The sequence below is a fragment of the Gracilinanus agilis genome, chromosome 6, assembly GCF_016433145.1.
Source record: "Gracilinanus agilis isolate LMUSP501 chromosome 6, AgileGrace, whole genome shotgun sequence".
Taxonomy (NCBI): Eukaryota; Metazoa; Chordata; class Mammalia; order Didelphimorphia; family Didelphidae; genus Gracilinanus; species Gracilinanus agilis.
In genome coordinates this window covers 281,434,520-281,446,784 of record NC_058135.1, presented here as the reverse complement: position 1 = coordinate 281,446,784, position 12,265 = coordinate 281,434,520, and the positions used below count along the sequence as shown (strand labels likewise).

General features: G+C 44.9%; 1 protein-coding gene across 1 annotated transcript in view; it reads right to left on the bottom strand.

Annotated features, from left to right (window-relative positions):
* STX3 (syntaxin 3) overlaps positions 1-12,265 on the bottom strand; it is a 67,253-nt gene that overhangs the window by 24,546 nt on the left and 30,442 nt on the right. Inside the window, exon 2 of the mRNA XM_044681550.1 lies at positions 8,066-8,149. Coding sequence (XP_044537485.1) covers positions 8,066-8,149 — 84 coding nt within the window. The remainder of the gene's footprint in view (positions 1-8,065; positions 8,150-12,265) is intronic.

Sequence of the window (12,265 nt, the reverse complement as noted above, 5' to 3'; positions counted from 1 at the left end):
AGGGTGCTAGAATTTATAGCTGTGAGGATCTCAGGGACTAGCAAGTCCAATCCCTTCACTTTACAGAGGGAGAACGGAACTCAAGGAAAATGTATTTAATGAGAATCTTGTATCTGACTCCCAAGACAACAGCTCTATGGGCACAAAGATGGAAATAATCTGATCTAAGACTTGAACTCAGGTCCCCTTACTCTTTCCGCTCCCCTGTACTGCCTCTCACAACAAATTACTTTTCAGATTCTTTGGCACCTTCTTTGTTCCAAGAAATCTTTCTCTCCAAAATGGAGCTTCCAAATTAAGTCCTCTTTTGTTCAACATTCTACTAAATTAGGGAAAATTAAATAACCACAGCAGGGAACCCAGAATAGGGAATAGAGAGCCATCCTCCAAGGAAGAATGGCTGGGTTCAAGTTCTACCTAAGTGATCCTGGGCAGGTCACTTATCCTCTTGTTGCCCCTACGCAATTCTCCAGTTCTAAAAGTTAATTTAGTTAAAGTTAAAAAGAGCAAATGTTGGGGGCAGCTGGGTAGCTCAGTGGATTGAGAGCCAGGCCTAGAGACGGGAGGTCCTAGGTTCAAATCTGGCCTCAGACACTTCCCAGCTGTGTGACCCTGGGTAAATCACTTGACTCCCATTGCCTACCCTTACCACTCTACTGCCTTGGAGCCAATACACAGTATTGACTCCAAGACGGAAGGTGAGGGTTTAAAAAAAAAAAAAGAGCAAATGTTGACACGCATTGATAAAGGGAATTTCCCAGAGTCTCTCAGTAATAGAATCACATGTCCAATTAACCACACGCACACGTAAACACACAGAGACAAGATGAAGAAGAGACTTCATCTGTAGATCAAGCACGAGAAGGTGAGTCCCATTGAGGCAACTCCAATCCCATCTTTCTGAAGCTGATGGGGCTGAAAAATGAGAAGGGGAATAAAGAGATATCAGCCTAGACCACCATAATTTCCAAAGGAATTTTAAACACTATAAATTAATCGTTGCAGTGAGGATACCAAAAGAACCTAAAATCTACCAGAATCAGCAAACGTGCCAAGCAGTCATTCAAGTCTTCTCAACCGGCATTGATCAAGCATTTACTCCATTCCAAGGACTGTGCTAAGGGCTACCAAAAGAAAGAAGTTCCCTACCTCAAAATGCTTACATTCTAAGGGGAGAGATGACATGTAACATAGACAACATAGAGTACATACAATGCACACACGTAACACATATATGTGGTGTGTGTACCCAGGACTTAGGTACATACAAGATATATCCATAGCAGATAAAAAGGGTATCTCAAAGGGAATAGTCTAGAAGCTAAAGTAGTCAGGAAAGGCAGAAAGTGGGACATGAAGCAGAGCTATATGGCAGCTAAGGTGTAAGATTAAAATTAATATCCAAAAACTCCAAGTGTTATATTTTATAAGATTTATTAACAATCACTCAAAGTAGAAGAAAATAAAACAAAAGAAAAAGTCTGAGTAAAGAAAGTTTCCCAGCTGTGTTTGGGGACAAGAGAGCAAAACTACACAAAACTTTTATCTTCCCTGCGGTAGTACGTAAGGCGAGAAGGACCGTGGGAAGCTGGGATTTAGAGTCCTGGGGAGCAGATTCTAATTACACAAAGGACAACGCCAATTTGGAATACAAACTCATTTATCAAATCTTAACTAAAAAGAATGTAAGCAATATTGCCTCAAAAGATCGTGAAAATCATAAGCCATATTCCCTGAAAAGACAATGAGAAGCTTTAAAGGGGAAAACAAGTTCACAGAAGGTGGTGAGAGAGCCCGTTAAGTCAGAACACCCTGAGGGACTAAGGACAACACGCAAACAAAAAAGGGAAAAGATCTGCCGAGTTTCCTATAGCAAATCATTTTCTTGGCTCATGGCAGGAGAGTCACCACATTTGAAATCTAACAACAGAATCCTTGATGTGCTACATGACTAAAGATAAGAAAAAATGGAACAATTATATGCAGAGGAGGGCCATGCTAAAAGTGACAAAAGCTTGAAATCATTGATGGTTCAACCCATAAGATAACTGAAGTTGGGGGGATGGGGGGGAGAGAGGCAGGAGACAGCTAAGTGGCTCGGTGGATTGAGAGTCAAACCTAGAGGTGAGAGGTCCTGGGTTCAAATCTGGTCTCAGACACTTCCTAGCTGTGTGACCCTGACCAAGTCACTTCACCCCCATTGCTTAACCCTTACCACTCTTCTGCCTTAGAACCAAAGCGCAGTATTGATTCTAAGATGGATGGTAAGAGTTTTAAAAAAAAAAAAAACTGAAAGGAAAAATGCCAAATATCTGGGAAAAATCATGGACTTTAACTGAGAAAAAGTAACCAAGAAAATATCAATACCTCCCAGAATGCCTACTTTTCTATCTCTACCGAATCCTTATGAGAATAATTTCTATACCCATTGAAGGTATGAAAAGGGAACAGAAGAGCTTTCATAAATGATACCCTACATTAAGCCACATCCTTAGGGATAAACAACTGAATAAAAGGTGTAAAAAGAACATAGGATACCAATGTGCTCACTGTGTAATATTTGGATATCTGTTTTGTCTATTTCTCCTTTTAGGGGAAGAATAGAGGTAGATAAGAAGAAAAATCTTTTCTCTGCTCTAGTGGGGTTTCCATAGGAAAGACAGTTTATAAAAACAAAAAAAGGTACAAAATGGTATACAGTAATCATTTCTTAGTAAGAAGCTAAAAGCATTTCTTTTTGGATTTGGAGAGCAAGATACTACTCTAAGGTCTCTCCCATGCACATAATAAAATCATCCAAGATTGCTTAATAGATGCAACAACGGAGATGGTTTTGGCGACCCTCTGCTTATCGATATTAAACAAGCCATGAAGCAGACTGATAGACTTATAGATATGCTGGCTAAAAGCGTTTGCCACAGTCATGGAGCACTCCCAGTATGGTGTAACATGGAAGACCTATAGATAGGAAGATCCTCCAGATGCTCCTGTTGTGGATAATATAGTACTAATGACGTCAAGATCAGAAAATATTGCTGAGGGGGCAGCTAGATGGCTCAGTAGTTTGAGAGCCAGGCCTGTAGATGGGAGGTCGTGAGTTCAAATTGTGAGGATTTATTAGCATCTCCAGGCCATCTCCATGTCATGAGCGGCCCCCATCCTTCCAACTGTAGCTCAGAGAGCAAGAAGCAGACCGACCCCAGCACTCCCCATTCATTCTGACTTCCTGGAACTCTCCTCCCCGGTCACCCCTCACCTCTCCGTGCTCCCTTCCTGAGGGCAGGGACTGTCCTCGTGTCCCCAGAACTTAGCATGATGCCCGGCACGGAGGAAGAATTTAATAAATGCCTTTTCATCTATTGGTTTGTTAATTCAAGTACATACAAGGCCACATGATTTGTGCTGGTGTTTCTGCTCTGTTTCTCAGGAGAGGGGCAGAAAGTCCTCAGCTCCACTGGCCCATACTAGATAACAAACACAAGTCACAGAATCATAAAATCTCTGAGTTGGAAAAGATCATCTCATCCAACACAAACAGAACCCAAAAATCCACTCCACGATTTTTTGGTTCTGTTTGTGTTGGATGAGATGATCTTTTCCAACTCAGAGATTTTATGATTCTGTGACTTGTGTTTTTATGATTCTGTGACACCCCCAACAAGGAGTCATGCAGCCTTTGGCACATAGTAGGCACTTAATAAATGTTGATTGACTATAGAATAATAGTTCTAATTATTGGGAAGTTTTTCCTTATGGTGAATATAAATTTGCCTTTTTTCCAACTTCCACCCTTTGCTCCTAGTTCTGACAGTGGAAAAACCATGTCGCTTTTCTGGATCTCCCTCCTCATCTGTAAACTGAAAGGGTTGGACTAGATGGCCTGTGTTGGTCCTTTTGGTTCTAAATCTCCCCTCTTATGAGACAAGCCAACCTTTCTTCCCGGACCCTTAGACATGGTCACAGAGTTCTGATGCTATCTCGTGCGCTCCTCTAGCTTGCTTCCAAGAAGGGATCCAGGTCAGAGGGAGGGTTAAGACTTCCTGGTAGGCCAGCTGCCATTGGCACCCCACCAGATGTCAGGGAGCCAGGCTCACTGGAAGACGCCTCCCTTGACTAGGACTAGGTCTCTTGGGACTTCTGACTTATTCTGTCCAAAAAATGTCCAGTTCCTTAAACTCTCTCATTCTTGCCCAATAAAAGTCTCTATCTGCCTGCTTCTCTACGATTCCCACAGCTTACCAAGTTTTAAGATGTGCAAAGCGAGTTTTTTTAACACTAGCAAATAAAGTGGGTAATAAGACCAGTATTTTCCCCATTTATAGATGAAGACTCTAAGGATCAGATAGGAATTCATTTGTTTGTTTTTTTTTCCTTTTTTTTTTAATGCATTTATTACTAGAATTTATCCACAAATGTCCCGGCCCCTCTCTACTCTCTCCGCATCACAGAAGGCATCATTTGGAAGACAGACATGTTCATACAAATTAAATTTTTCATGTTTCCTCTATGAATTCCTTTGTGAGGGCAGAACCCTGACATGGACAAGCTCATAGGAGTTGAGATCTCAAACTAGAAGGGATCTCAAAGGCCAAACCCCTCATTTGACAGATAAGGAAACTGAGGCCCAGGGAAATTAAGTTCCCTGCCCAGAGTCACAGAGGCAAACCGCGGAGGCAGAAACTGAATCTGGGTTCTCTAACTCCAGAGACATAATTTTTCCATTATACTAAGTCCCCCTGCTCAAACCCAAACTCCTGATCTTTTCTTTTTTTTTTTTTTTTTTAAATCTTTACTTTCTGTCTTAGTAACAACTCTAAGACAGAAGGGCAAGGACTAGGTAAATGAGGTGAAGTGACTTACACAGGATCACCCAGTTGGGAAGTGTCTGAAGTTAAATTTGAACCCAGACAGGGCAGCTGGGTAACTCAGTGGATTGAGAGCCAGGCCTAGAGACAGGAGGTCCTGGGTTCAAATTTGGCCTTACATACTTCCCAGCTGTGTGACCCTGGGCAAGTCACTTAACCCCCATTGTCTACCCTTACCACTCTTCTGCCTTGGAACCAATACACAGTATTGACTCCAAGACAGGGAAGGTAAAGGTTTAAAAAAAAAAAAAATTGAACCCAGATCTGTCCAACTCCAGGTCTAGTGCTCTATCCACTGAGCCATCCAGCTATCCCTAATATCCTTTGCTTTACTTTACAATGGATTTAATTCAGCATCTGGATTTCTAAGCTTTATTAACTTCGAAATATTTGGTTTTCATAAATGATCTGAAAAATCACTCGACTAGCGAAGCCTTTTTTGGACCTATCTAGATTATCTAATAAAGAAAAAAAGTATTTTAAAAATCCTTACAGATTCCTCAATTGGTGCCATTGTCTGAGAACAGGATCTGGGCTTTTATTAGCCTGGGCAAACTTAGAAGAGCCCTGGGGCTTCGAGTTCTCCCCCCCCCCACCCCGAACAGGACAAAGCCTGGGCACAAATTCTTCTCCACCGCAGCAACAATCAATTCAACCCTTGGACAAACAGTCTTGGGTGGCTGATTGGAGCTAGTCCAGAAAACAAGTTTTATCTCCAGCAATAAAGCAGAGGCTGAGGAATCCGTTCCACTCCATCCGGGGGGGCCTATCAGAGGGGGGCCTTCACCCAGACCCGCGGGGGGGAAACACCTCATTTCCTGGAGCTCAAAGATGTGCTCTGGAACGTGCTTGACCCTGCTGTCGTGGTGACTTCTCGTCACTGAGTGAGAAGCTCAAGGAGCCCTCAGGCAGATCTATCAGGCAGAAGCACTCCCGTACCTGGACGGAAAGCATTTAGCAAAGAACAAGGCCAGATGGGGGCAGGAGGGGTAGAAATGCTGAGAAAAGAAGCAGAGACAGTCCTAAAGTCCCAGTCGGATGCTGAAAGAGCCCCTTAAGGGTGCTACAGAAACTTCAGCAAAAGGGAGGGATTTTATTCAAGGAGAGGACAGTTGTGGGGAAGGAAGGAGGTGACGATGCAAGAAAAGAAAGAAAACAGGTAAAAAGTGTCAATGAAACATTTTTAAAATACAGAGAAGAGGGCAGCTGCGTAGTTCTGTGGATTGAGAGTCAGGCCTAGAGACGGGAGGTCCTGGGTTCAAATGTGGCCTCAGACACTTCCCAGCTGGGTGACCCTGGGCAAGTCACTTGACCCCCATGGCCCACCCTTACCATTCTTCCACCAAGGAGCCAATACACAGAAGTTAAGGGTTTTAAAAAAAATACAGAGAAGAGAGGAGAAGGGAGTTTAGAAGAGGACACAAATCAGCAAGGTAGTATTGGTGCTATCGTGTTCAATTTAAAATATTCTTTCTTTTTTTTTTAAACTCTGACCTTTCATGTTAGAATCGATATTGTGTATTGGTTCCAAGGCAGAAGAGCAGTAAGGGCTAGGCAATGGGGGTCAAGTGACTTGCCCAGGGTCACCCAGCTAGGAAGGACTTCCCTTCTCTATGATTAATCATCATCATCAGGCTCTCAATCCACTGAGCCACCAAAAATATTCTTTTCAAAAGCAAGTTATCCACGATTTGAAGTGTCACATAGATCTGGGATCTCATCAATTCAGGAATTCCCTCCAGCAGATCGAAACCCTGTCACCATCTCATAAACAATTCTCTTTTTCTGTTCTTCTTTGTATGTGGAAACATGCTTGTTGATGCTGGTGAAGTTCATCATTTGGAAAAAAGAAAACGTCTTCGCTCTAAGTGGCCTGGGAAGCCTTAGAGCTCTAGATCTCACGGGGTGGCTTTTTATTTCCATACCTCTACCATGGCAGCGCTTAACTTAAATAATAATGAATAATCGTACTACCTAGCATTTATAGAATGCCTACTATGTGTTAGGTATGGTGTTGGTACTTATTTACAATTATTATTTCACTTGATCCTCACAACAACTCAGCAAGGTAGAGGCTGTTATTACCCCCATTCAATGATCTGTCAATTGGGGAAACTGAGGCAAACGGAGGCTAAGTGACTTGCCCAAGGTCAGACGGTCAGTAAGAGTCTGTGGCTGGATCTGAATCCGATCCAGGACAGGGCATAGATGAGAGTTCATTTTTCCTGAGTCATAGTTTTAGCGGGACACTGAACATTCACGCTTGGGGGGGGGGGGGCTGTTATTGCAAACAAACAGAAAAACGGCTGATAACGAGATGGCTTAAGACAGGAGATAAGAACAGGCTAACCAGAGGGTGGTTCATGTTGGGCAAAAATGTCTTTAGCATGTTCCGTTCTCTAAGCCACAGCAGAAAAAAATATGGTTCCGTACCTGCCAGGATACAAGCTAGCACATAAGTTTCCTGAAGGCAGGCAAGGACTGCTTTAGATCAATCCTGCATCTTCCCACATACATGCTTGGCTGAGTTAAAAAACCTCAAATTTCTCCCCAAGGCTCCTTCTCGACTCTCCCCCTCCCCCATCAGAAGTCGGTCCCTCCCCCCTGCAGACATCTAAGATAGCAGCAACGGCAGAGAACCCGACTGGCCTTTCTCCAGCCCTTACGGGGTCTCCCCTTCTCAGGAGTTTCCTTCCTGAGAGATTTCAGCCAGACGAGTTGCTCTGACCAGGGGAAGGAAGGAATCCCTGAAACCATCACACTCTGCTCCCCCAATCGGGCCCACACACGTGGACAGTGGCTGGCAGGACCACGGGCAGCCGGGCCGAGGTCTACTCTAGCAAGAGTGGAAAAGGAAGTCTTTTATGCTTCCCAGCTCCACTTTTGGGGGAAGCTAATCCAGTCACCTCAGAAAGGGAATAAAGAATCATCTCTGCGCTTCAACAAGAGGACTCTCATTAAAAAATACAGAAACCTTTGCCAGCAGAGGCTCTGAAAGAGGGACGACTGCCTATCGGCTCCCATTCGGACAACTCTCTAAGGTTCTCAGAGCGTCGACGCGGGAGACAGTCAGGGCAAGAGGACTAGCAGCTCCCCCACCCCATTTCACAGACGAGAAAACTGAGGTCTAAGAGAAATGGCAGGACTTGCCCAGAGTCACACTTGAACCCAAGGTCTTCTCTACCAGGCCAATTACCTACCTCTGCAAAGAATTCATCCATGAAGGCCGTGTTGTCGATGGCGATCTCCACCTCATCATCAGCATCGTCTTCTGTTAACTGTTTCTACAAGAGAGAATGAGATCCAGGATGAGCAAACCACAAGGTCTACCCCCGGCGACTCGTCGTCAGTATGGGGGTCACGCGCGGCCCCGTGTTCAGGCACAGAATGATGTAGAGGAAAAGAGACTCTATTGTTCTCTGCAGGAACTTCCATATTTACAGTGGAAAGAAAGGAAATTGTCTCTATAACAACCTCTGAAGGTCTCAGCTTGCTAATCTCATCCACTTCCTAAGCAGAAAGTTACAAAAAATGACCCTACCTGCGAGAAAAGTTTCAAAGGCCACTTTATATTTAAAATTATCTGTATACCTACCCTGCCACCTACCTACCTACCCACCCACCCACCTACCTACCTACCTATCTATCTATCTATCTATCTATCTATCTATCTATCTATCTATCTATCTATCTCTCTAATTATCTACCTACTCTAGGAGTAAAAATACCTGGCAAGAAATATTTTAAAACCACTTAATATTTAAAATTATTGATATACCTACCTATCTTTCTACCTACCTACCTACCTGTCTGTTTGTCTATCTATTTTTTTTTAACCCTTAACTTCTGTGTATTGGCTCCTAGGTGGAAGAGTGGTAAGGGTGGGCCATGGGGGTCAAGTGACTTGCCCAGGGTCACACAGCTGGGAAGTGTCTGAGGCCGGATTTGAACCCAGGACCTCCCTTCTCTAGGCCTGACTCTCCATCCACTGAGCTACCTAGCCACCCCCCTCTACTATTTACCTGCCTACCTATCTAGCTATCTATTTGTCTATCTACCTACCTATCTGTCTATCTGTCTATCTACTTACCTTCCTATCTATCTGTCTGTCTAGCTGGCTACTTACCTATTTACCTGCCTACCTATCTAACTACCTCTCTATCTAGTTATCTAACTACCTACCTATCTGTCTGTCTGCCTATCTACCTACCTACCTACCTATCTACCTGCCAACCTATCTACCTACCTAATCTATCTGTCTACCTACCTATCTGTTTGTCTATCTATTTATCTTTCTGTCTATCTACCTATCCATTTATCTATCTGTCTGTCTGACTATCTACTCGCCTATCTGTCTGTCTATGCGTGTTCTCCTTCCTCTATGAGAATTTAAGCTCCCAGAGAACAAAGACTGCTTCATTCTTTGTGTTTCTGTCCCCAGCATGCAGCCCAATGTGTGGCGCACAGCAGGTGCTTAATAAATGCTGGCTGACGTATTAATACCATCCTAGACAATTGGTCCTACGTTCCAGCGGACTTTCTGTCCACGCATGGCATTACCTTGCCCCATCTCCCTCCAGCCCCATCACATACACACAAAATCACAGAATTGGAAGGAATCTGAGACATCCTCTGGCCCAGGCCATTCCTACACAGATATCTCCTCCGTCCCAATCCTGACAAGAGGTCACTCATCTTTGGGTTCAAGAAACTCCAGTGATGGGGCATCTATCCAAGGTTCCTTTGGGAGACGAAGCAGGGAGTCAGAAAACCTGGGTTCGAATCTCAGCTCTGCTACTTACCACCTGTCCAAGCTTGGCAAACCACTCACTATTTGTGCAATGCAACCTTCTCATCTCTGAATGGTCATTGTACCTTCTACACTCCACCTTCTGGGGCGGAACAGACCAAGTCCAATCCCTCTTCCGTCTGATGGTCTTTGAAATCCTTGGGGCTGGCTAGCGGGGCTGCCCTGAGTTTTCTCCTCTCCCGACAAGCTGACTCGGAGGAGGCCACCTTCCTATCTCTGCCCTCAGCCCAAGAAGGTCTCCTGGACACAGAGGAGAGCCGTTCTAATGAGCGCAGAACGTGGTTCTATTGGCCCGCTCCAGAGAGGTTAAGGCCTTGGAGCAGACCATAGAATTCCCCCAGAGCAGCTCTTTCAGCCCCTCGATCAGGGACAGTCATGGAGTCAAGGCCTAAGTTGCCCATCTAGTACCAAGTACTGCTGAAACCTAATGAAACAGAAATTGGGATTTAGGTAAGCCCGAAGACATGGGATTCATAGGAAACAATTTTTTAAGACAGTGTCGATGAGGAATCTAGGAGCCCCCAAACTTGTGTCCTAGGAAGAATTGATGAATTCCTGTTTAGTTGGCCCAAAGGTGGAAGTCCAGGGTTTGACCTTGTGAGCGTTGGTTCTTCCCTGAGGGAAAGTCCAACTTCACTAGTCTCAAACTCACCAGGAATCCAGGTGGGGAGGGCTAATCCCATCAGATGTTAAGGTTCTCCTTTGTCCCAATGGTTTCTCCCCTTAGGCCAGGGTCCTTTACCAAGATGGCCCAGCCCTTGGCTGAGTTTCCCCTTTGTGTCTATTATTCCTGTCTGGGAACTCCTCATTTTCCTTTGTCACTATTTTTAAGGTTAATCAACTATCCCTCTAGACCTTAATCTCCAAGTTCCCCTGAAAAGATATTTAAGCCTCATCTGGTGGCCCTCCCAGGGGTTAAGCCTGTAGCACACAGCTCTGAGTAGAGGCCTAATTCAGCCCCGTTACCTCTGTCCTTAATTATAGAGTGGCTTTTCTGACTATTTAATAGTTTTGTGTTGTTTCCAAGTCAACAACAGTAACATCAGGGGCAGCTGAGTGGCTCAGTGGATGGAGAGCTAGGCATAGAGATGGGAGGTCCTGGATTCAAATCTGACCTCAGGTACTTCCTAGCTGGGTGACCCTGGGCAAGTCACTGAAACTTTATCTGACTCATTTTTCTCATCTATAAAGTGGGGATGTGCCAGGTAGATAACACACTGAATAGAGTGTCAGCACTGGAGTCAGGACGACCTGGGTTCAAATCGGTCCTCACACTTCCTAGCAATGTGCCTTTGCCCCTCTTCTGTCATAAAACTGATAGTAAAACAGAAGATATGGATGTTTTAAAATAATTAATTAACAAAATAAAAGCATCTACCTCACAACAGGGCTATTGTGAGGATCTAATGAGATAATACTTGTAAAGCACTCAGTATATTGCCTGGCACATAGTAGGAGCTACATAAATGCTCACTCTTGTCCTTTCCCACTAAGATAGAGATCAAAAAATGGCAGAAACCTTCATCCCCAAGAGATGGAAGGATCTCTGTCCCGCTCCACCTGGAAAAGGAGCCAAGCCAGCTTCGTAATAATTTGCTAACAACTATTCAGTCAATCGACATTTATAAAGTGCCTACTTATGTGCCAGGCAATATGCCAAGTGCTGGAGATACAAAAAGGGGCAAAGAGCAGTCCCTGCCCTTACAGAGCTCATGATCTGGAGCCCTGGCTGTACTGGCTTTGCTACCAAACTAGAGGAAATGCTTATGCATTCCAGGGTCCTCCCCAGCTCCAGGGTTCTGGGCGCTGAGAGCCCTTCTGGCCCTGACAGCCTCTGCTCCATGTTCCCTCCCAACTGGGATTCTACGAGCCGAAATCCCTCAATGGTTCTCCCTCCCTTAGAGTAACAGAAATCAAAGAAATGACTCGGGAAGAAGCTTTAGAACTGTTTTGCCCAACCTACAGCCTCCACCCAGATTTGGAGGGGACCCCAGAAAATCGGCGTCCTGGCTAGCCTTTGAGTCAGAGCAGAAACCAGTTACACACCCAAGTGGTGAGGAGCTGAAGAGGATCAGAGAAGGGCTGCTGGGCCACCTCAACCCTGCCGCACATGCAAAAGAGGCAGAACCAAATGGGCCGAGGAAGAGGGGGAATCTGTGCTTTGATGGAGCGGGTCCCTCTCTTCCAGCCTCAAGTCCAAGGGACCGACATCGACAGGCCCCTTTCTCTGCAGTCACGTGAGTTTGTGCCACCTTTGAAGAAAATGTGAGCGCCTTTATCAAGTGAAATCCCAGCGTACGTTACTGTGGCTGTGAAATCGGCCACAATGGAAACCTCCCTGACTGAGGCTGGCCTGCCCACAACTGACCACTTCCCCTCTCCAGCCTCCCGATGCCTTATCAGCAGGGCCTTGGTGGCATCCTTTCCAGAAGCAAAAGATCAAAAACTTATCTACATCTGCAGAAACCTACCAAGAACTCTGGAAACCTTCCTCACCAACTGAGCACAGCACAGGAAGCCCATCACACACACACACACTCTCTCTCTCTCTCTCTCTCTCTCTCTCTCTCTCTCTCTCTCTCTCTCTCTC